At 45.6% G+C, this 26,424-nt stretch overlaps 1 protein-coding gene across 1 annotated transcript in view; it reads right to left on the bottom strand.

Moving 5' to 3' along the window:
* PRTG (protogenin) overlaps positions 1–14,782 on the bottom strand; it is a 169,671-nt gene extending 154,889 nt beyond the window's left edge. The window contains exons 1-3 of the mRNA XM_075343665.1: positions 14,732–14,782; positions 14,525–14,648; positions 8,009–8,311 (exon numbers count right to left, since the gene is read on the bottom strand). Of these exons, the coding sequence (XP_075199780.1) occupies positions 8,009–8,311; positions 14,525–14,648; positions 14,732–14,782 (478 nt within the window). The remainder of the gene's footprint in view (positions 1–8,008; positions 8,312–14,524; positions 14,649–14,731) is intronic.
* Positions 14,783–26,424: the final 11,642 nt, after the last annotated feature.

The raw sequence follows: 26,424 nt of genomic DNA, 5'->3' as shown, positions 1-26,424 counted from the left end.
AGTGGGATAGTCACGTTCTGGATGAACACAGTATAAAATAAACAGCACAGGTCACCAAATTGAATTTCCAATAATCACAATTTTATTTTACAAAATGTTTAAAATTAGGAATTCCTGGTCCAATCTAGGTTTATGCTCCCAATAACGTTATATATTGAATAATGTTATCTAGTGGACGAGTAGAGGATTATGAGCTGAAACAGTATCATCATTTCCGGGATCCACCAGCATGATGCTCTGCAGCTTATAGATGGAGAAGACGTGATCCTTTCCAGGAAGATTGTTAGATTAGATGCCATTCAGAAACAAATTCTTATAGGGGATTCTTCAAGAACTTCTACTTTGGTACATACATTTTAGATAAGTACTAGGAATGTTACTTTGTTAGCCACAACAACAGTGACTAGCAAAGCCAGGCATTGGAGGTGTTGTAGTGCGAGGTTTCCCTTTTCTATTATGGGGTGAGGAGGACAGTTGGCAACCGCTCTGGGCACATTTTGGCTCACGACAGCAATGACCTCAGCAGCCGTTAAACAGAAGTATTGAATTAACAGATCAGAAACACATCAGGAGTTATTCACTATAAGTTTTCATCAAGACAACCCCTTCCCATATGCCCTTGTGAGGCATATAGGCATCACAAAGAGTGCCGCCACGCACAACCCACCACCTATTAGCCAGTGAAGAGAGCTGTAACAAAGACCATTGCTGTGACGGGCCCTGACAACTGTGCCATTACAAAGGGAATACAAGGCTAGCTGTAACTTCCAATTTTACAATGAAATCCACAGTGTTCAGTAGATAGCTGTTCAGCATATCCGATCAGGGTTTCTGTTCATTACAACTACCTTAAGCTATGGGTTCATGCATTAGGCAATGACATGTACACAACTCCTCTCCTGTACTACATCATAAGGTATAAATTATCAACATGATGCCTCAAAGAGGAGTATCACGTGCATCGACCTTTAGAGGTCCAATCTTTGCAAAAAAATGTCCAAAAGGGATCTAGGAAATCTTATAGATACATAACTGCAGACGTTTAAGGTGTATTTATTGTGAAAGGGCATACCCAGAAACACCTTAATTGACCACCAACCCAACAAACAAGCAAAACGCTTTGTTATCTAATTACACGATTGAGCTTTCTTAAAAGTCATCATTCTCTGCAGCAAATTATCCCTTGTAAACAGGTGATGGTGTGCCAAGTGCAACGGCAATGTAAGTCATGTAGAATTGTATTGTTCCAGCTCCGAGATAATGTTAAGACATAATCAATTTTCGCAAAAGGAGAGGATTCAAAATTCGTTGCCTTGTTCCTCAACCTTCACGTCTTTATGCTGAACTTTTGGTGAAAGACGCGTGGGTTAAGAAACAAAGTGACGCATTTCGAACTCTATCCCTTCCCTAAAATTAATCTGTTTTTAGATTGAAACAATACATTTTTTCTACATTATTGAGTTTTTACACGTCGTGTGGACGTAGTTCCGAGCAAACTGGATTCATCTATTGGGGTGGTGAGCTGGCTTTCCCTTTTTTTAAACACAAATGTATCGACTAGTTCGAGTGGATCATATAAAGTCATTCCAAATAAGATGCAGAGTAATATGTAGGATGTGTTTAGAAATGGACCCCATATGTAAGAAATACAGTTAGGTCCAGAAATATTTGGACAGTGACACAAGTTTTGTTATTTTAGCTGTTTACAAAAACATGTTCAGAAATACAATTATATTTATAATATGGGCTGAAAGTGCACACTCCCAGCTGCAATATGAGAGTTTTCACATCCAAATCGGAGAAAGGGTTTAGGAATCATAGCTCTGTAATGCATAGCCTCCTCTTTTTCAAGGGACCAAAAGTAATTGGACAAGGGACTCTAAGGGCTGCAATTAACTCTGAAGGCGTCTCCCTCGTTAACCTGTAATCAATGAAGTAGTTAAAAGGTCTGGGGTTGATTACAGGTGTGTGGTTTTGCATTTGGAAGCTGTTGCTGTGACCAGACAACATGCGGTCTAAGGAACTCTCAATTGAGGTGAAGCAGAACATCCTGAGGCTGAAAAAAAAGAAAAAAATCCATCAGAGAGATAGCAGACATGCTTGGAGTAGCAAAATCAACAGTCGGGTACATTCTGAGAAAAAAGGAATTGACTGGTGAGCTTGGGAACTCAAAAAGGCCTGGGCGTCCACGGATCACAACAGTGGTGGATGATCGCCGCATACTTTCTTTGGTGAAGAAGAACCCGTTCACAACATCAACTGAAGTCCAGAACACTCTCAGTGAAGTAGGTGTATCTGTCTCTAAGTCAACAGTAAAGAGAAGACTCCATGAAAATAAATACAAAGGGTTCACATCTAGATGCAAACCATTCATCAATTCCAAAAATAGACAGGCCAGAGTTAAATTTGCTGAAAAACACCTCATGAAGCCAGCTCAGTTCTGGAAAAGTATTCTATGGACAGATGAGACCAAGATCAACCTGTACCAGAATGATGGGAAGAAAAAAAATTTGGAGAAGAAAGGGAACGGCACATGATCCAAGGCACACCACATCCTCTGTAAAACATGGTGGAGGCAACGTGATGGCATGGGCATGCATGGCTTTCAATGGCACTGGGTCACTTGTGTTTATTGATGACATAACAGCAGACAAGAGTAGCCGGATGAATTCTGAAGTGTACCGGGATATACTTTCAGCCCACATTCAGCCAAATGCCGCAAAGTTGATCGGACGGCGCTTCATAGTACAGATGGACAATGACCCCAAGCATACAGCCAAAGCTACCCAGGAGTTCATGAGTGCAAAAAAGTGGAACATTCTGCAATGGCCAAGTCAATCACCAAATCTTAACCCAATTGAGCATGCATTTCACTTGCTCAAATCCAGACTTAAGACGGAAAGACCCACAAACAAGCAAGACCTGAAGGCTGCGGCTGTAAAGGCCTGGCAAAGCATTAAGAAGGAGGAAACCCAGCGTTTGGTGATGTCCATGGGTTCCAGACTTAAGGCAGTGATTGCCTCCAAAGGATTCGCAACAAAATATTGAAAATAAAAATATTTTGTTTGGGTTTGGTTTATTTGTCCAATTACTTTTGACCTCCTAAAATGTGGAGTGTTTGTAAAGAAATGTGTACAATTCCTACAATTTCTATCAGATATTTTTGTTCAAACCTTCAAATTAAACGTTACAATCTGCACTTGAATTCTGTTGTAGAGGTTTCATTTCAAATCCAATGTGGCGGCATGCAGAGCCCAACTCGCGAAAATTGTGTCACTGTCCAAATTTTTCTGGACCTAACTGTATATATTAGATATACTAAAAATAAGGTCGTGATCACATTTGAGAATGCACAATGGTAAGAAGAAGCTTTTGCATGAGGTAGGTAGAAATAGCCAGTGCTGTCAAGAGAATCGCTTGTCTTCGATTAAGAGAAAAAAAAAAGAAAAAAACGCCCCTACTGTTTATAGCGAACAATAATAGTGGATGTGAATAAAGGGATGTTATCTGGTACAAATATGAAATGGTAGGCAAAAGGCTTGCCTTGGAAACACAGGCTAATGGAAAAATCAATTGGTTCACAGCCTAGCTTTTACAACCGCAGATAAATGTTTAATCCTTAAGGGTAGTCTATACACAAGCGTCAAACAGGAGAAGCCATTATGCTTCAAAAAACTGAAAGAAAGGGATTATATTTGGCATATTGCACATTCTTTGGACTGGAAGGCCAGGCAATTAGAGAAGCATCAGTTAGAATATAGATAGATGGGGAGAAGGCAGCACTTAAACAGAAAAGTGAGGATCAACATGCATTTAGCCATTTTTACATCGCTGGCTTTTTCCTATGAACCATTGATGAGAGGGGCTAACGTGAGAAGCTGAAACACAACACATCCCCACCATGTGATCCTACTACACAGAGCGTGATTATGTAAAGGTGTCGGCAGTCACGTCTGCACCCTGCGGACCTGGCTCTAATGTATTAGACATGTTCCGTTACTGACTGGGAAATTCTCTTTTCACTAGGAAATTGATGGACTCTGGTGTGAAATAAATAAATTAACCGACCCGTCCTTGATGTGTTCCCACACATCTCATTAAATCGTAATATCTGCAGAAATAAAGAATACTCACCTGACCTACATCACATATATAGAAAACAATGCATTTCATGCCTATTTATTTATTTCTAATTTCATATTTTTACCATTCAGATATATTATTTTAAATATGGCTGCCATCGTGATCAAAAGCGAAGTTTGATATTTACCATGGGAATACACATGGCAGTTGTTTGATGGCTGTCGGACGAACAAAGGGAACCCGTCACCAGATTTGGTGACTATAAGCTGCGGCCACCACCACTGAGCTCTTATATACAGCAGTCCAGAATACTGTATATAAGGACTGCAACACACATCTGTGCTGCCGGTACATTTTTGCACGTACCGGCAGCACGTGCACCAATGTTACCCTATGGTAACAGGCACACACACGTAAAGCCACACGGAACGTGTGTCCGTGTGGTTTGTACGTGTGTGCGTTTTTTTTAGACGGATGACATGTCCGCGTTTTGCCGGCATCACGCAGACACGGACCCACTAAAGTCAATGGGCCCGTGTCCGCACGTACGTGACACGGACCATGTACGTGTGCTTTCCGTATGGTCCGTGTGCATTTTTTATTTTTTTAATAGTGAAACGGTTCAAGAAACACGGACTGCACACGGACATGACACATACATATCTCACGCATACACGGACATTCCACACGCATGCACAGCAAGCATACACCATCACACTGATGTCACACGTACCGGAGAAACGGACATCCAACACGGACCTGAAAAACTAACCGCAAGACACGCACATGTTTTCTACGGAGATGTGTTTCAGGCCTAAGAGCTAAGGCCACTCTGTATAACGTTAAAAACACTTTTATAATATTCACTTAGGTGGGCGGCCCAGTCCGATGGGTGTCCAGCGCCTACTCTCTGCTGCGATCTTCATCCACTTTCTACCCAGCCCAGTGTGGATGACGCATCTACGTTATCCACACTAAGCCAACATTGCAGTTCTGAGAGCAGATCAAAGTACTGTAATGCACAAGCGCGAAGAAAGGTTAAAAAGACTCCCTGCACATGTGCATTACAATACTTTCTTCAGCCCTGAGTAGGGCAGATAAAAGTGCGCCTGCGCCTCAATGACGGCTAGTGTGCATGACGTAGGACGCATCATGCACACTGGGCCTCAGAAGAAGGAGGCGTCGGACCGGAGAGCAGCGACATGCATCGGACCACCACCCCCAGGTGAGTATTATAAAAGTGATTTTTACATTATACAGCGCCACCTGGGCTCTTATATACAGTATTCTGGAATGCTGTATACAAGAGCTCAGTGGTGGTTGCAGCTTATAGTCCCCAAATCTGGTGACAGGTTCCCTTTAAAGGGGTTTTCTCATGAACCAAGTTAATTTAATCAATAGATCTTGGAATAATAATATATTCCACAATTTGATGTGTTTAAAGAAATGTTCCTGTGCTGAGATAATCTTATATATTTGCCCCTTCTGTGTACTGTGTAATGTTCATGTCTGACCATACAGGAACATGGTCTGATCATACCATGTCTCCTGGGCTGGGGAAGACACAAAAAAAAGTATATAAAGACATTACAGCATGGTATTATAGATGATTCTTTTTGTGAGGTAAAACATTTCACTGCCTGTTTTTTAAAAATGTTTTACCTTAAAAGAAAATTATTTGCGATTCCATGCTGTCCTGTCTGTATATTATTTTTTGTGTCCTCACTGGCCCAGGAGCTCTTATATGATCAGACCATATTCCTGTACGGTCAGACATGGCCATTACACAGTACATAGTAGGGACACATATATAAGATTATCTCAGCACAGGAACATTTTTTTAAAACATATCCAATTGTGGAAGTTATTATTATTCCAAGATCTATTGATAACAATTAACTTTGTGAGACAATCCCTTTAAGCCATTAGCCAACACTGCTATGAGAGCTTACTTGGCTGAGTGAGCACTCCAGTGTTCTCCATCAGAAAGCCGACAGCTTAAGCTGGTGTCACACATAACGACGACGACAACGACGTCGCTGCTACGTCACCATTTTCTGTGACGTTGCAGCGACGTCCCGTCGCTGTCGCTGTGTGTGACATCCAGCAACGACCTGGCCCCTGCTGTGAGGTCGCCGGTCGTTGCTGAATGTCCAGCTTCATTTTTTGGTCGTCACTCTCCCGCTGTGACACACACATCGCTGTGTGTGACAGCGAGAGAGCGACGAAATGAAGCGATCAGGAGCCGGCACTGGCAGCTGCGGTGAGCTGTAACCAGCGTAAACATCGGGTAACCAAGGGAAGACCTTTCCCTGGTTACCCGATGTTTACGCTGGTTACCGGCCTCCGCTCTTGCTGCCAGTGCCGGCTCCTGCACTGTGACATGTGGCTGCAGTATGCATCGGGTAATTAACCCGATGTATACTGTAGCAAGGATAGCAAGGAGCCAGCGCTAAGCAGTGCGCGCGGCTCCTTGCTCTCTGCACTGTGACATGTAGCTGCAGCACACATCGGGTTAATTAACCCGATGTGTACTGTACCTAGGAGAGCAAGGAGCCAGCGCTAAGCGCGGCTCCCTGCTCTCTGCACATGTAGCGACGTTATGATCGCTGCTTCTGCTGTGTTTGACAGCTAAGCAGCGATCATAACAGCGACTTACAAGGTCACTGTTACGTCACCGAAAATGGTGACGTAACAGCGACGTCGTTGTCGCTGTCGCTTAGTGTGACACCAGCTTTACATATCGGCTGGCAGCTTATCTCAGAGAGAAAATGTGATCGGCAATAAGAAATCAGACACAAGTGATCAAAATCTCCAATATAATTTGCAAGAGATTTTCTAAATAGACAAAAAAAAAAAGCGCTGAAAATGGGTTTAATTATTTATTTAATGTTAGCTTTGTCCTAGAAAAATAGACGAAATACTATTCAACACAATATTCACACAAACATACAAATTTTTATATATTATAATATATATATATATATATATATATATATATATATATATATATATATATATTATATATAAAAAAACCACAATACTGGCACAGCAGCCAAATGCCAAATCAATTAATCGTGATGCCCCGGCCGGTGGCACAAGGCTAACACGGCCGGGGCATCACGATGAATTGATTTGGCATTTGGCTGCTGTGCCATTATTGTGTTTTTTATATAAAAAAAAAATATTTATTTTTTTTGTATGTTTGTGTGAATATTGTGTTGAATAGTATTTCGTCTATTTGTCTAGGACAAGGATAACATTAAATAAGTAAATAATTAAACCCATTTTCAGCTCTGGTTTTTTGAGATTTTTTATGTCTATTTAGAAAATCTCTTGCAAATTATATTTTTGAATCCAGGCAAATTAAGGGTTTTTTTGCCTTTAACCTAGCTGCAGATATATTGGGTTTTTGGGTTAAGCGCTAACTACTGTCTTAGGACAATCTGTTTGATTAAAATCTCTCTCGACCATCAGTCAGACGGTACCCCATACATATTAGAGTATTGTCTGAACCAGCGATATAGGTGGGTTTAGCCAATATTAGTCTAATGTGCATGGGGGCCTTAAGATGCTAATATTCTCATTTCATGTATACCCTTAAGGTCCATACATACTGCATGACCACTATGAATGAGCGTTCCTAGGAATCATTGTTTTTGGGAGTACATTGCCCTGTATAAAAAGGACTCGCGCTGTCAACAACAATGGCAGCCTATGCTCAATGAACGAAGAGCGGTCTGCCTGTATAAACAGGCTATCAATGACCGCCAATCAGCAAAGAAGTGCAAACGGATGCTTAATTAAGGAGTATATTGAAGTGTCTTCACTTTGTTCAAATATTTAGGTAAATCCAGTCCAATTGTTCTTCAGTCTATAGAAAACCGGGACTCGCAGCTCAGATGAAACGTAACGCCAAACTTACTTGCTAATGAAAGATGAGCCTTTTGACTTAAAATGGCACCATATCTGTTCAGAGCCAAGCACTGGTAAAATCCTTCATCGGACTGCTCTCCTTTCCTGCCCTCCACCTCCTGGATGTACAAGGAGCCATTGTGTAAAGTTGAGATCCGTTCAGTCTCGGAAATCTTTGCTCCATTTTTCAGCCATGTGATTGTGATTGGAGGTTCCCCTTGAGCCACGCAATCTAATACTGCTGGATCTTTCCGATAAACTGTTACATCCACAGGTTCGTTTACGAACAATAGATCGCTGAAACACCAAGACCCTGCGCGGGACAAGAACAATTATTTTTATTATTTATACCATGGCACTTTACATGTGAAAAGGGGTATACATAATAAAGACAAGTACAATAATCATAAATAATACAAGGCACAGACAGGTACAGGAGGATAGAGGACCCTGCCCGCGAGGGCTCACAGAATAGAAAAGAAAAACACAAAAGGAAGAAGAAATAAGCACAAGAAATCCAGCCACTATGAAGCAAACCCGTTCATAGAATACAATGCTCTTCAGAGGATCTAATTAACACCAAAGAAGTAATTACAGAGTGCACTTTGGTCAATTTCATTGGAAACATCTTAAAGGGAGTTTCTCATCTCAGACATTCATGGCATATCCACAATCTCTCTCTAGAACAGGGCCCATCTTGCGCTCTGAATAAAGTACACGCGCTGATCTTGCGTGGCTATCACCATTCACTTCTATGGGAGTTTTGAAAATAGCAAGGCAACTGAGAAAGACAGGGATAAACAGTGTGACAATGTATCCTCCACAATAATGGCATGTCACATCACCAAGACGGACAGGTAGAAGTTATTATTATTGGATTCTGGGCCATTAAAAAAAAAAAAAAAAAAAGTCCTTTCCCCTTTAATATTAATGGGATATAACATTCTAAAAGATATCCCATAGATGTGATTACATTTGTGGCCGCACAAAGATATTTCTCACTTGTACAAAGTCACATGGCACAAGTGGTAGGCCACATCGCCATTCAGCGGAAACCTACGCTACAGATATAACCTGTAAATTCGACAGAGGATGTCCCCACTACCAATGGGTGAAAGCTACTGCAACATCAGCACCACATAGGTTATTTTGCAGGGCTGAAAACAAGGCCACGTGCGCACACCGAGTATTTGGTGTATTTGTAGCCAAAACCAGGAGTGGAACAGAGGAAGAGTGTAATAGAAACACGGGCACCACTGCTGTATTTATTACCCATTCCTGGTTTTGGCTTACAAATACTGGAGGTAAAAAACACCTCACCAAATACTCAATGTATGCACGTGGCCTAAGACTTAGGCTATGTGCGCACTAGAAAAGTGATTTTTCTCAAGAAAATTTCTTGAGAAACTTCTGGGAGTTGAAGATTACCGCACCTGCGGTAAAAAAACGCACCAAATCCGCGGGAAAAACGCATGTGTTTTTGCCGCGTTTTTTCCGCAGGTTGGTCCCTGCGTTTTTTTTATGCTGAACAGAAATAAATAATATAGATAATAGATAATCGATAGATAGACAGATAATGGATAGAGGGAAAGATGGATAGATGGATAGATGAATAGATAGATGAGAAAGACCTATATAATGTCCCACCCCCCTGCATATTCTAAGCTGGCACCCTTTAGTGACTTTCATGTGCCTAGCCTTGTATTTCGCCAAAAAATAAATAAATAATTAAAAAAAAATGACGTGCGGTTCCCCCTATTTTTGTAGCCAGCTAGGATAAAGCAGACGGCTGCAGTCTGCAAATCACAGCTGGCAGCTTCACCTTGGCTGGTAATCCAAAACAGAGGGCACCCCACGCTGTTATTTTACATTAAATAAATAATTTAAAACAAAAAACGTGGGGTCCCCACCAAATTGGATCACCAGCCAAGATAAAGCGGACAGCTGGGGTCTGATATTCTCAGACTAGGGAGGTCCACTGTTATTGGACACTCCCCAGCCTAAAAATAGCAGGCTGCAGCCGCCCCAGAAGTGGCGCATTCATTAGACGTGCCAATCCTGGTGCTTCGCCCCAACTCATCCCGTTGCCCTGGTGCGGTGGCAAACGAGGTAATATATGGGGTTGATACCAGATGTGTAATGTCACCTGGCATCAAGCCCTGGGGTTAGTGATGTCACGCGTCTATCAGATACCTGACATCACAAACCCAGTCAGTAAGAAATATAAAATAGACAACAAAAAAAGTTTTATTTGAAAAAAAACACTCCCCACATTCCCTCTTTCACCAATTTATTGATAAGAACAATCAATTCCACGTCCGGCGTAATCCAATAAGGGGGGGGGCGTCCCACGGCGTTCCAAACCATAGTCACTGTCCCAGTCCATGAAGAACAGAATGTTCCTGATTGGCTGGGAGAGCAATGCAGTGACCTGAGCCAACATCAACAGGTCAGCCCAGGACACTGCAGGGGATGACGAGCGCAGCTGTCAGGAGGATAGATGAGATCATTACCTGCTGTGATGATCTCCTGGAGTCCTGCCATCAGCGCTGTCACTGCCTTCTATGCCCGCCGCGTTGTCAGCAGTATCGCGAGAGCCCGTGACGTCACCGCTAGTGACAGTCTCGGGCCGCTCGCGAGACGGGCATAGACAGCAGTGACCGACGTGACGTCAGGAGGCAGGAGATCGTCACAGCAGGTAATGATCTCATCTCACCTCCTGACAGCAGCGCTCGGCATCCCCGCGGCTGCACGCACTGCTGAGTGTCAGTGTCTGCCTGCGCTGCAGCGTGACAAGCTGCTGATACTGCGGGCAGACACTAACACTGCTGTGCGTGCAGCGGCGGGGCTGCAGCGGGACACAGACTGCACGGGCACCTGGAGGTCACACGGAAGTGCTTCTGTGCGGCGTCCAGGGAGTGTGACGTCTGTGTTTACTCTGCTCCGCTTCCTCTTCTGTCATAATGACATCACTCCATGCAAAACCGCAGGGAGCGATGATCATTGAACGCAGGTAAATCGCGGCTATACCGGGGGTATACCGCACATCATTTGCTACCTGCGGTATACCCCCGGAATTTCGCGATTACATTACAGTGAATGGAGTGAAATTCCGGGGGTATACCGCAGGTACCTGCGGAAAATAATGGACATGCTCATTTTCTCAAGAAAGTTTCTTGAGAAAATTTTCTCAAGAAATTTTCTTGAGAAAAATCCACAGCGTGTGCACAGCTATTTTTTGTTCCCATAGGTTTTGCTGGGAAATGTCTGCAGAAAGATTTCAAACCTTTCTCGAGAAATTTCCGCCGCAAATCCGCGGGTAAATCCGCGGGTAAAACGGCCTAGTGCGCACATAGCCTTAAGCGGGCTTTACACGCAACGACATTGCTAACGAGATGTGGTTGGGGTCACGGAATTCGTGACGCACATCCGGCCTCATTAGCGATGTTGTTGCGTGTGAAACACAGGAACGAACGGTAACGATCAAAATTACTTACCTAATCGTTGATCATTGACCAGTCGTTCCTATCCCGATTATCGTTGCTGTTGCAGGACGCAGGTTGTTCGTCGTTCCTGCGGCAGCACACATCGCTCTGTACATCACCATACCTGCGGCCGTCCACAATGAGGAAGTAAGGAAGGAGGTGGGTGGGATGTTCAGCCCGCTCATCTCCGCCCCTCCGCTTCTATTGGGGGGCCGCTTAGTAACGCCGCTCGAACCGCCCCCTTAGAAAGGAGGCATTTCGCCGGCTACAGCGACGTCGCTAGACAGGTATGTGTGACGGGTGTAAGCGATGTTGTGCGCCACGGGCGATTTGCCCGTGACGCACAACCGACGGGGGCGGGTGCTTTCACCAGCGACATCGTTAGCGATGTCGCTGTGTATAAAGCCCGCTTAAGGCTATGCTTACATACAGTGTTTTTGTAGAATCTTATTCTGCAACCAAAACCTGCTTTATGGGTAGCAAAATGCTGTGTTCAAAGCGCACATTTCGCTCGTTTTTTTTGCAGTGTTTTTTTGGTGTGGATCAAGAGTGTGCTTTGTCTACAGTACATACTTACTAACGTTACCTTTATTCACCCCCCTCGAAAAAAAAAAATGCTGCAAAAACGTAGCAAAACCTGTTTAGTGCATTTTTTTTTGCACGTTTTCATTCCTTTCAATGGATTATTATTATTATTATTATTATTATTTATTTATAGAGCACCATTAGTTCCATGGTGCTGTACATGAGAAGGGGGTTACATACAAAATACATATACAAGTTACAGTAGACAGACTAGTACAGAGGGAAGAGGGCCCTGCCCTTGCGGGCTTACATTCTATAGGATTATGGGGAGGAGACAGTAGGTGGGGTGTAGATGGGGCAGCAGCTCCGCACGGTGGTGGGGCGGCAGCTCCGCACGGTGGTGGGGCGGCAGCTCCGCACGGTGGTGGGGCGGCAGCTCCGCACGGTGGTGGGGCGGCAGCTCCGCACGGTGGTGGGGCGGCAGCTCCGCACGGTGGTGGGGCGGCAGCTCCGCACGGTGGTGGGGCGGCAGCTCCGCACGGTGGTGGGGCGGCAGCTCCGCACGGTGGTGGGGCGGCAGCTCCGCACGGTGGTGGATGAAAAAAATGCTGAGGTTCTCAAGTTCAGTCAGGAAAAAGAAATAAAAGAAGAAATCTCACAGGTAGTGTAAAAAGCAGCTTCTTTTCTGTTGATAAAAAATAAAACCGCTGCAAAACTACTGCATGTGAGCATCAGCTAAGGGTATGTGTATGCATTTAGTATTGGCAGCAGATTTTTCTGCTGCAAAGACCAAAGTGTTGGCAAGACAGTTGCGTTAAATAAGCACATTGATTGCCTGTTTGTTTGGGGGTTTTTTTATCTTGCTCCCCCCCCATTCATTGGAAAGGTTGAAAAATACTACAAAAACAATGAGAGAATGGACACGCTGCAGATTTGGCGTCACGGTGGCTCAGTGGTTAGCACTGCAGTCTTGCAGCGCTGGGGTCCTGGGTTCAAATCCCACCAAGGACAATATCCGCGAGGAGTTTGTATGTTCTCCCCGTGTTTGCGTGGCTTTCCTCCGGATTCTCCGGTTTACTTCCACACTCCAAAGACATACCGATAGGGAATTTAGATTGGGAGCCCAAATGGGGACAGTCAGTGTTGCTCATGTATGTAAAGCGCTGTGGAATATGTTAGCGCTATATAAAGATTATTATTATTATGATGAAGGGTCTAATCTGCAAGGAAAAAAAAAAAATCAGAAATCTCATTCACTTTGCTGGGACTGTAAAATGCTGTGATTTTTTTTCCGCTGCAAAAAACGCAACATGTGAGCAAGCCTTAAAGGGAACCTGTCATCAGAAATTTAGCTTGAAACCTAAACTTTTCCCCCTCTGCAGCTCCTGGGCTGCATTCTAGCAGGTTCCTGTACTTTTTGTGGCCCCTTTTAAACCAAATTAAATACTTTATAAACTTGTACCTTTTGCTATGTAAATTTTGTAAATCGTCCATGGGGGCGGGCTCTCTGCTGACCGTTCCGGTCCTCCAGCACATTGACGCCGTCCCCCCACGCTCCATTTCACCCATCAGGACGCCGCCCACTGCGCCCGAGGTGCCGCCCACGCCAGGATCGCTGGTGACGTGTGTCACAAGCACGAGATTATGGGCAGCGCTGTGACTGCATCGCAAGTGCCCGCCCATAATCTCCTGGACGCCTTTCCCCCGCTGCCTCCAGCGTTCTGCGCAAGCGCTCGTCAGCCAAATGACCCGACGTCATCTCCTTCCCATCTTTCCCTGCAGCAGGGCAAGATGGGAAAGAGGTGACGTCGGGTCATCTGGCCAGCAAGCGCTTGCGCAGAACGCTGGAGGAAGAGGGGAAAGTGCAGTCACGAGGTTATGGGCGGCACTTGCTGATGACACTCACAGCGCCGCCCATAATCTCGTGCCTGCGCAAAACGTCACGAGCGGTCACACGTGCACACAGTGCACAGTCCCGCTACAGTCGCACAGCGCATGCGCGGGACCACGGGCGCCCAGGGGCGTCGTCCTGAGATGAAATTCAGCGTTGGGGGGGGCGGCACAAATCTGCTGGAGGAACAGCAACGGTCAGCAGAGACCCCGCCCCCATGGACGATTTACGCAATTTACATAGCAAAAGGTACAAGTTTATAAAGTATTTAATTTGGTTTAAAAGGGGCCACAAAAAGTACAGGAACCTGCTAGAATGCAGCCCAGGAGCTGCAGAGGGGGAAACTTTTAGGTTTAAAGAAAAATTTCTGATGACGGTTCCCTTTAATGATTTCAAGAAAAAAAAATAAAAATCTTCACTGCCCCGACTACAATTATCGTATTGTTACATAAAAGCATCACTTTTTTCATCAAGCCAATATAGATACCGAGGTCCCAGATGTCTCCCTACTCCAGATATAAAGTGGATGGACTCAATACAGGCACCTAAGCCAATATACCAAATGAAGTCTCCAAGTCCCAAAGAAAGAAACGTGAACTTTACAATCGCTCTCATATTTATTTACCAAACACTCGTAAACTAGGGACACTTTCCACAAACGACAAGTCACAATGTGAGGTTTCACCGTCATTAACAGGAAAACAAGAGGTAAAGCTGTTTGCTAATTTTACAAGCTTGTCACGGAGATCCTAAACAAGGAAAGTCATAAAAGTTTGATTTTACAAGAAATCATTAACATCCCTGCCTCTTCATATACAAGCAGGTTCTCTACCCTGGGGACATTTAGCACTTTCACACCCAGGGTGGTTAGGGTTAAGTCCATAACGGCCTTTATGTAGCCTGTAATACCTTTTATTGCGTTATACTTCGCATGTAGGTGAATAATAATCCTATTATTTTCCCTTTTCTGAATAATAACTATATGTCCTAGATCAAACAGTGGTCATTTTATGTTACTGGTGCAGAGATTGCTCCTCAGAACTTACAACTTGCTTCATTTACCAACTTGCTTCATTTACCAATTTTTTTTCTACATTTTCGCAGATGGATTTAAATGAAGGACAAAGCCACTTCCTAATATTTGTGACTCTTGCTGCTAGATCGCAGTGGGAGAGGGATTAGGGACCCTTTATTTCCACGTTTGTGTATTGCCAACTGTTCCAGAAATGCGGAACTAATTGGCTGCTTACTGTCTCATGCAGTGGGGATTACTTAATTACCCAATACACAATTTCTTAGGAGAACAGATCTCTCAAGGAAGTTAACATGCGTTCTGTACCTAATGCAACAAGCCTGGATTCTTCATCCATCACCACCAGAGATAAAAAGAAGGCTGGTCACCTAAAGAGCCCCGGCCTGAGGACACAGCCTCTGCAATCCCCTTCATCAGTCCCTTTAATCTCTGCTCTGTTTTAAGGACATTAAGGTGATGTTTATAAATAGTTCTGGAATCCACATTGACAATTGATTTTTCAGATAAGGGTCAATAAGTGGACTCCAGAAACTGATACATTTTACACAATTTGAGATCCAAAAGTATAAAATCTATCACAAGCTGGCTTTATCTGATCTCTGGGCTAATAATGGCTGATCTGCCTTACAATAGGCATCACTAAATGCTCCACAACAAACACTTATTTCACAAGCTAAAGCGTTAATTGCTATAAATACAGGTAATGAGATGGAACAAAACATGAACAATGCTGATCACCAATACACAATCCAACTGATGATAAATGCATGATCTTATGCCAGTGTAATTATTATTATTTATTATTATAGTGCCATTTATACCATGGCGCTTTACAAGTGAAATAATAGCACATTAACAGCAAACGGCACGGTGGCTCAGTGGTTAGCACTGTAGTCTTGCAGCGCTGGGGTCCTGGGTTCAAATCCCACCAAGGACAACATCTGCAAGGAGTTTGTATGTTCTCCCAAGTTTGCGTGGGTTTCCTCCGGGTTCTCCGGTTTCCTACCACACTCCAAAGACATACAGATAGGGACTCTAGATTGTGAGCCCTAATGGGGACAGTGTTGCCAATGTATGTAAAGCACTGTGGAATTAATAGCGCTATATAAATGAATAAAATTAATTATTATTATTAATAAAATGCAATATTACCATAGTCCACACCTGTCTGTGAGTACATTATTATCAATTTATATAGCATCATTGATTCCATGGTGCTATACAAGAGAAGGGGCACATTTACTTATATAGCACCAACATATTCCACAGCGCTTTGCTCTGTCCCCATTGGGACTCCCAATCGATATCCCCCATCAGTAAGTCTTTGGAGTGGGACACAGAGGAACCCCATGCAACATACAGGACAGAGGCACTCATTGCAGATGTTGTCTTTGGTGGGATCTGAACCCAAGACCCTAAAGGTTACAGTATTAACCACTGAGCAATAATCGTTCATACAGTAAATACACGGACGGAAGATTACAGATCTGCTTGATCTCTGTGAATGGTAGAGCCAATGGATGATACCTTCCAGCATTAATATGTAACCAGAGTGACCTGTTCCCATACTACTGTCAGTTCTCCGCAGATCACGTATAAATACATGGGATGTATGGGCTTATATATGTGCGGCACTGTGGCTCAGTGGTTAGCACTGCAGTCCTGGGTTCAAGTCCCACTAAGGTCACCATCTGCAAGGAGTTTGTATGTTTCCTCTGGTTTCCTACCACACTCCAAAAACATACCTACAGGGAACCTAGATTGTGAGCCCCAATGGGGACAGTGTTGCCATTGTATGTAAAGCGTTGTGGACTTAACAGCGTTATATGAATGAATATTATTATATATAGGATCTACCATTCCGTGTGCCCATGTCTGCGTGTATGGGGGGCGGCCATCGTCTGTGGATAACTTATTGTCAGCAATGATAACTGATTCCTGCTTCTAAGTCTGACAAGGTGGATGGAAAATAAATGGAAAGGACAAGCAACACTGACTTTTCTCAAACTTTACTCACTAATTGCCCCCCCTACATAGTGGCATGGACACCATGGGCATCAATGGGAACATCTGTACAGACATCACCACCCTAATTAACATTTAGGCAACTCCACACTGAGCATGGCCACCCCAATACACATTATACAGAGAGACCCCTCCAACTCACATGGTATATTTACACGAAGTGCCCAATAATTCACAATATGAGGCTGAGCTGATGGGAATAGCATCACAGCAGCCGAGTACTCCCATGGCTGAGAGTGCAGCTATGTGCGGTCCTGGGGCAGCCATACATAGGACACGGCAGGAGGAAAGTTACTCACCTGGGAGGCTGACCAGCGCTGCCCACATCAGCAGTGCCCTCCGGGCCATCCTGTCCGCTGCCATCACCGGCCACTCATGCTCTCACCGGCAGCTCTCGCCGTCTGGCGCTCACACTGGGCGCTCGGCAGAGCCCTCCGGGACTTTTTTTTCCTCGAGCTCCTGCGCAGGCACACGAGGTAGAAGGAGGCGGAGGGAGAGAGCACAGAGGTGGGGGGCGATGGACACAGGGAAACCTTGAGTGGCCGGGACTACATAATAGTGCATCCTCTGGTAAGGGGGGAGGGGAGCTCAGGCATGTGGAGAGTGTCACACAACTGGGCTGTGCAGGGCACAAGGTCAGGGGGCAGGGGCAGCCGGAGTGCCTGGAGCCCATGCTGGTCTGCTGCCCCCATCTATTCTCTGTGGTGCCCTGAGATGCCCTTCTGTTATGTGCAGGAAACAATAGTCTGTGGTGCTGCCTGCACAAAGGTTAATGTGACCTCCTCAGAATGACATTCTTTGCACCTCTGGACTCTTTCATTTTTTTTTAAGTTTTAGAGGGGAAAAAAGGACAAAAAAACCTTTGGTATCTTGTTAGAAGACAAAATAAGTGGTATTATTATTATTATTATTATTATTATTATTATTATTATTATTATGTCATTAGAAAAGCAGAATAGTTGTTTGTTTTCTTCAAAAGTTCCAGTGAAATTTTAGTGTTTTTTTGTTTTTTTTTCCACTGCATATTTCACTGCTCAATTCAGCGTCTACCATTTCCAGCAAAGTTAATGGGATTTCTAGAAATCTCACGGCCGCTGTGCGTTCTTACGCTGCGTAACCCGACGTCCCGGATGGAAAATGTCACTTTCTCCTGTAGTAAATATGACTTTTATTTGCATATTTTCCACATAGAGCTGAAGGAGAGAGAAAATCCGCAAGGAAAAAAAAAAAAGTTTTTAGTGCGTTTTGTGGCTGAAACAAATTAAAAAAACGCATGTACTGAAAGCCGAGTAATAGGAAGTATGAAAAGAGACAAAACGGCAGCAGAAAGAATACGCTGAAAAATGCAATGAGAAAAAGAGTGCAGGGGACCTAATATACCTAAGGCTATGTGCGCACCTTGCGTATTTGCATGCAGTTACTCTGCAATCTGCACCGCAGCGTAACTGCATGCGTCCTGCGTCCCCAGCACAATCCATGAAGATTATGCAGGGGCCGTGCGCACGTGGTGTTTTAGAGCGCAGCGCTTCGGCTGCTGCCCGAAGCGCGCATTCTAAGAAGTGACATGTCACTTCTTTCCTGCGCTCTGCATGCAGCCCCCGCTCTGTCTATGGGAGGGCTGCACACAGAGCACATGCAATCGTTTGTTTTTTTTTCATTACGGACTCTGTTTCTGCAGCGCACGTGTGCTGTTCAAATCGCTGCAGAAATTTCTGCAGGGACAGAACGCTACGTGTGCACATAGCCTAAGGGTTCGTGCGCACGTTGTTTAATTGTATGCGCTTACGCTTTGTATTGCACTGCAGCGTAAATGCAGGCGTCCTGCGTCCCCAGCACATTCTATGTAGATTGTGCATGACACGTGCGCACGTTGCTTTTTTGAACGCAGCGATTTGGGTGCTAAAATTTTGACCCAAATCCGTGCGTTCACAAAATGAGCATGTAAATTAATTTGTGCGTTCTGGATGCAGCTCCCACTCTGTCTATGGTGGGGGCAGCAGCCATAGCGCATGAAATCGGCTTTTTTCTACAAAAAAACTACATCCATTATGCAGTGTTTCTGCAGCGATTCGAAGCGCACATGTGCTGTCAAATCGCTGCAGAATATTCAGCAGTTACGTGCGCATGAGCCCTAATAGGTGCAGAAAATCTCACCTAAAGCTCACTGTGGGAACGTAGCCTGAGGCTGGGTCACACCACCATATTTTCCCCATCCGAGAGAAATGGTCCGATTATGCTGAGCACAGTTTTATCAGAATCTGATCAGAGTGGGATCCATTTTTCCCAGCAGTGGAGAGGGAAAAAAACTCCAAAAACTCCATTCCGTTAGTCCATGAAAATCGGACTACACTGGAATACTATTTGAGCACGGTCTGAGTTTTTTCACAGACCAATAGCGTTGAATGGCCATGTGCGGTCCACGTTTTTACATAGAACCATAGAGTTGAATGGCCGAGTGCAATTAGAGTTTTTACGTAGACCCATAGAGTTAAAAGGCCGAGTTTTTACATGGACCCATAGAGTTGAATGGCCGAGTGCTTTCCCCGTTTTTACATGGAACCATTGAGTTGAATGGCCGAGTGCAGTCCGAGTTTTTACATGGAACCATAGAGTTCATAAAGTTGAATGGCCGAGTGCGGTCCGAGTTTTTACATGGACCCACAGAGTAGAATGCCCGAGTGCAGTCCACGTTTTTACATAGACCCATAGAGTAGAATGACCGTGTGTGATTCGAGTTTCTACATGGATCCATAGAGTTGAATGACTGAGTGTGATCTGATTTATGGAGGCAGATCATGCATGCTGCAAATTTTGTGGTCTGCGGAAAAAATGAGACCTCATTGAATAACATTGGTCCCAATGCAATCACATTTTTTGACAGATAACACTCAGACTGAAAATACGGTTAGGCCGGGGCCACACGGGGACTAATGCGATCCTCACATGACACTCTGCTCACACTGGCAGCACAGCAGGAGCCAAGTGTCACGTGAGTTTCCCTGCTACTGAGGTCCGATCATGCGATCGGACCACAGCTGCAGGGGGCGGGCTGGCACTGAGGAGGGGAGGGCCAGCGCTGAGGAGGGGTGGGCCAGTGATGAGGAGGGGTGGGCCAGCGCTGAGTAGGAGAGGAAGGGATTTATCTCCCTCTCTCCTCCGTTGCCGGATATTGGTGTACCGCGAGTGCAGTACGATCTTTCTCTCACCCCATAGTCTTAAATGGGTGCGAGAGAAAGAGTCTTGCATTACAGTCGCAGCATGCTGCGACTGTTTTCTCGTTCCGATTGGGGCAGAGAAAATAATTGCTCATGGGTGCTGGGACATAAGGGTGCTTTACACGCTGCGACAACGCTAACAGTATATCGTCGGGGTCACTGTGTTTGTGACGCACATCCGGCATTGTTAGCGACATCGCAGCGTGTGACAGCTAGTTGCGACGATCAACGATCGCAAAAACGTCAAAAATCGTTGATCGGTGACATGTCTCTCCTTTTCATAATATCGTTGGTGGTGCATGCCGCTGGTTGTTCGTCGTTCCTGCGGCATCACACATCGCTGTGTGTAACACCGCAGGAACGACGAACATCTCCTTACCTGCGTCCACCGGCAATGAGGAAAGAAGGAGGTGGGCGGCATGTTCCGGACGCTTATCTCCGCCCCTCCTCTGCTACTGGGCGGCCGCTTAGTGACGCCGCTTAGTGACGCCGCTGTGACGCCGAATGAACCGCCCCCTTAAAGGAGAGATTGTTCGGTGTCTCCAGCAACGTCGCCAAGCAGGTATGTGCGTGTGACGCTGCCGTAGTGGTATTGGTCGCTACGGCAACGATCACCCCCATGACGAAACAGCGACGTGGGCGGGTGCTATCGCGCACGACATCGCTATCTATTGCTAGCGATGTTGTAGCGTGTAAAGCACCCTATAGACTAATATTGGTCTGAGTGGAATGCGATGTTTTATCGCATTCCACTCGGTCCGATTTTCTTGCCGTGTGGCTTAGCCTTCATCTGCACAAACCCTTGATGAAATAAATGATGTGATACAGCGGGTGTTTCAGGTCTTCTGATGGACGGCCATTTATTCCAGGTCTGCGCCTCTTTGAGTCTGTTACATCACTAATGATGAAGAGACCTGCCGTGTACGAAGACATGCAGATTCACAAATCTTTTATTTTACTTTTTATTACAACTGTAAGATTATTTTGTTTCTCTTATTGATACAATAAGAAAACATAGATTTTTCTTCAATTTTATCTGAAATTTAGCTGATTAAGGCCAGATTCACATGATCGTATTTTCAGTCTGAGTGCTATCCATGAAAAAAATCAGACAGAACTCGGAGCAATGTTATGCAATGATGACCGATTTTTTTTCACTGACAGAATCTGTGAGTGAAAAATAAATGCACCAGGCACGATTTTCGTCAGTAAATTGAATGATACTCATCTATTCAAGTCTATGGGTGAAAATAAAAAAAACAAATGTCACAGTATAGTATAAGATTTTTACAGATACCTCCGTCATCATCCTTGTTGAATTTTCAAATCTCACACGAGCCAACCTAACTGCATAGACGTGAGATTTCAAAATGCGACGAGGATGATGACGGAGGCGTCATCCCGTCAATCAAGAAAGGAGGATGGTGATCAGCGGCGGAAGGGGGGAAGGAGCAGAAAATGAGCCCGCCCATCTGACCAACACAGGTAATTAGCATACCTAACGGCCAAGTTTCATAAAGTTATTTTTGGGGTCTAATTAGGGGAGTCAGGGCCAAGGTGCACCTTCATAGAATGCAGCACAGGAGCTTCAGAAGGTGATTCTATTAGTTTCATAGGGAAAAATCTGGTGACAGGTTCCCTTTAAAAGCTGCTGCTATAAAAAAAACGGGTGGCACACGGACTAATACGGACTACACACAGATGACAAGTGAGAAAAGTTGTCCCACTTTTCTGGATGAAAATCGGAACTATATATTATATTGTCATGTGACCCTACCCTAAAGAAAACCCGTCAACTCCAGAAATCCTTTTTAGGCCTCTTTCACACGTCCGTGTCTCCGGTACGTGTTTGGTCCTCTTCCTCACGTACCGGAGACACGGACACACGTAGACCCATTAAAATCAATGGGTCTGCGCTCACGTGCGTGTTCTGCCATGGACCGTGTGTACATGTGCTCCACATGTCAACATGTCCATTTTTCTCCTGCATCCCGGGTGTCACACGGAACGCAAACGGACCACACGGAGTGTTCCGTGTGATGCGCGCCGGAGAAAACACATGTGTTTGAGAAAAAAAAAAAAAACTTTACTCACCTTCTCCAGCCCTCCTGTCTCTGCCGCTGCTGTCACTTGCTTCCGACCACCGCTCATTGAATATTCTCTTCACTGCAGCCGGAAGCTGCAACAGCGGGAAGTCGGCAGGACCGGAGACCGTAGATCAGCACCACGGACAGCAACACCAGGGACAGTTGAGCAGAAAGTTCCCGTTCTCCGTGTGTTATCACGGATAACACACGGAGAAAACACGTGTGCCAAAAACACAGCTCACTAAGGGCAAAACGCACCTCTGACATGTCCGTGAAAAACGTGCATGGTTTTTCACGGACGTGTGAAAGAGGCCTTACCTGCAGATATAGTGGTAAATAGCATTTATATCAATGTCTGGCAGGCTTACTCTAAGCGCAGCTACAGGGAAAGAAAGAAGTTTTAGGTCATGTGCACACAGTGCTTTTTTTAGTACTTTTGTCACTAAACTGTATGCAGATCCTTATGCCAGCAAAATGAATGAGAATCCTGAAGTTTTATGAACATGTTGCTTTTTTTTTGCCTTGCAGATTTGGTGCAGAAATAAATCTGCAGCATGTCAATTCTTTCAGCGGTTTTCTACCCCAGAATGCATAGAAAATGCATAGACAAAATGCATCATAGCCTTAGGCCTGGTCTACGCTGTGATTTTTACTGTAGCGCTACAATTGATTTGAACTATTAAGTGGCAACTGCCGTAACCTTGTTACATACTACCCAATGTATCGCTTTGGACTGCAGCTGTAGAATCAATCAGTAGCTACAAAAAGTCGCAGTGTAGCTATTTCTCCCTGTAGCCGCTCACTTCCAGCCACTGGGCGATGCAGGAAGCAATTAGTCTGCTTTCACACTTGCGTTCAGTGCAATACGCCGCTATGGAGAATAGCGCAGTCCGTTAACGCACTGCACTATTCTCCAGAGACTTGTATTAACGACGCACTTTAGCAAGTCTGCATTGCATCCGCTGGACGACGCTGAGTCGTTATTTTGATGCAGCGGAGGGAACGCAGCATGTAGCGTTTTTTGGGTCGTTAAAATAACGCACCTTGACGGATTCCGTTAGATTCCGCCAAGGTGTCTAATGATTGTCTATGGTGGCGGATTCCACCACAATGCGCTAAGCGGCCGAATCCGCTGACGTATTCCGTCACGTTCTACTGAGCATGCTCAGCATGTCCAGCAGAATGATCTAAATCGTTTAAAATCACTCCTGGTCTCTCTCTGTCGGTCAGTCTCTCCCTCTCACCCCCTCTCTCATACTCATCGATCACTGGCGCGGCGCTGCACAGCTGTCACACTGCTCTGGCGGCTTCTCCTGCTTTTGAAAATGCAGGCCGCTCATTATTCCATCTCGTATTCCCTGCTTCCCCCGCCTACCTGCGCCTATTAGTGGTTGCAGTCAGACCCGCCCCCAAACTGAGTAACAGCTGACTCACTGCAACCAATCATAGCCGCCGGTGAGCGTGTCTATGTAATGCAGTACAATAAATAAATAATTTTAAAAAAACGGTGTGCGGTCCCCCCAAATTTTGCTACCAGCCAAGATAAAGCCACACGGCTGAAGGCTGGTATTCTCAGGATGGGGAGCCCCACATTATGGGGAGCCCCCCAGCCTAAAAATATCAGCCAGCAGCCGCCCACAATTGCTGCATCCATTAGATGCGGCAGTCCCGGGACTCTACCCAGCTCATCCCGAATTGCTCTGGTGCGGTGGCAGTCGGGGTAATAAGGAGTTAATGGCAGCAGCCCATAGCTGCCACTAAGTCCTAGTTTGATCATGACAGGCGTCTATGAGACAACCCCCCACGATAAACCTGTAAGTGAAAGTAAATAAACACAAACACCCGAAAAAATCCTTTATTTGGAATAAAAGACAAAAAAACACCCTCTTTCACCATTTATTAATCCCCAAATACCCCTCCAGGTCCGGCGTAATCCACACGAGGTACCGCGATGCATCCAGCTCTGCTACATGAAGCTGACAGGAGCGACTGTAGAACACGACCGCTCTTTATCAGCTCCATGCAGCAACTGAAGTGAGCCGCGCGATCAGCTGTGCCGTCATTTAGGTTACCCGCGGCCACCGCTCTCAAATGGAGGACTTCACCTGAGTGACGGCACCGCTGATCGCGCGGCTCACTGCGGTCACTCAGGGGACTTGTGGTCACCTGTCTCTCTCTCTGTCCTCCTGACCGTAAATCTCCTTTCCCGGCGAAACATTAAAAAAAACAAAAAAACCCGCAAAACGTTCTTTCACAGGAATCCGTTACCTTTATTAGAACACTATTTGCAACGCAACGCATCCGTCAAATGCGTCACACAACGCACTGTGATGGATGCCTCACAATGCAAGTGTGAAAGCAGCCTGCGATCAGGACATGCAGCGTCCTGGACGCAGCGGGTCCTCTCCTGCGGGTACGCGAGTGCTGTCCGCAGGAGAATGCCGCTGCCCGTGCCCACAATTGGGAATCGAGCTCCTGCAGACTTTAGCTCTATTCTTCCTGCGGAGAACACTACCGTCTCCGCAGCATCAATTTAACACACTGCAGCTCGGGAAGCCACGCCGCAGGTCACTTTATGCTGTGGACAAAAGAAGCACAGTGGGCATGGGATTTCTATAAATACATCCACTGTGCTTCTATTGTATTACGCAGTATTTTGCACGCAGCAAAAACACACTGCGTCTAAAACGTTGCAAACGCTGTTCATGTGCACTCACTTTTAGGTCGGTTTCAGACATCCATGTTTCAGGTACGTGTGACATCCATTTTTAACAAGGATGCCACATGTACCCATGTTATTCCCTGGAGTTACACACACGTCCGTGTTTTCACATGGACCGTGTGACCCGGAGTGACCCCACATGCACACACGGAGACATGTCTGTTTTTTCTCCGGCATCACGGGTGTCACACAGATTGCATACTGATGTTATCCGTGTGACATCAGTGTGACACGTACCAGAGAAAACACGTGTTTTTGAAATAAAAAGATATTCTATATTCACCTGTATCCAGCGCTGCTGTCTTCGGCTCTGCTGTCTCCTGCTTCTGACCCCCGCTAATTTTGCCCATTGAATATTGACTGCTTCGGACCTGGAAGCAGGAGCATCGCCGGGGACAGCATCACCGATAACAAGTGAGTATCTGTCGCGCCCGGGGCAACCGAGCTGCTCGGATCCGGGTGGTCGGTGGCTCGAGTGATCCCGGACCCGGGTAATGGCGGACGCTTAATAAGATGGCAGGGGCTATTTACAAGGGATTATAAAGTTAATGTTCGTGACGCCACCTGCGGTAGTGCGGCAAGGGAATAGATGCCACCGCTGCTACTTGTGAGGGACTGGGGCTGATGTAATCAGTAGAGATCAGCGATGTTCGAGGTTCGCCAATTTCATGTTCGAGTAATTTTGGGGGGTGTTCGAGTCGTTCGACGAACTCAAACGATTTGCTAAAAGTTCGGCAGTTCAAGTTACGTTCGAGAACGGTTCGATCACCAAAAGTGTGGCTTTTTACAGCTATGTGTGCAGGGAGCCATCGCTGGCAGCCTGGGGTAAGCTGGTAACCAGGGTAAATATCGGGTATCCAAGCAAAGCGCTTTGCTTAGTAGCCCGATGTTTATGCTGGCTACATGTGCAAAAATCCCCGAAAGCCACACAGAAGCACTTCCGTGTGACTTCCGTTGGATGCCGCTGCAGTCTGTGTCCCGCTCCAGCTCCAGCCCCGCGGCTGCCTGCTCAGCAGTGTCTGCAGCTGCCTGCACTGTACGGTGTCCGCAGCTGCCCACACTGCAGTGATAGCAGCCTCGGGGATGACAAGCCCTGCCGTCAGGAGGTTAGTGAAGTTCCTTACCTGCGGTGATGAAGTCCTGCCTTTCCGACGTCAGCGCTGTCACTGTCCTCCATGGCCACCGCTTGTCACATCTCCTCTCGCTGCCGACCCGAGACTGTCACTAGCGGTGACGTCACAGGAACCCGCGATACTTGGTGCTGAAGCTCTGCTATCAGGAGTGCAGCGATCACCGCAGGCAATGTACCTCGCTATCCTCCTGACAGCAGCACTTGTCATGCCCTGCAGTGACCTGGGCTGACCTATTGATGTTAGCTCAGGTCACTGCATTGCTCTCCCAGCCAATATGGAACATTATGTTCTTCATTTACTGGGACATTGA

Source organism: Anomaloglossus baeobatrachus, chromosome 4 (assembly GCF_048569485.1).
Source record: "Anomaloglossus baeobatrachus isolate aAnoBae1 chromosome 4, aAnoBae1.hap1, whole genome shotgun sequence".
NCBI classification, from domain to species: domain Eukaryota; kingdom Metazoa; phylum Chordata; class Amphibia; order Anura; family Aromobatidae; genus Anomaloglossus; species Anomaloglossus baeobatrachus.
Note: the sequence above shows the minus strand (reverse complement) of the source record. Positions and strands in the feature narration are given on the sequence as shown.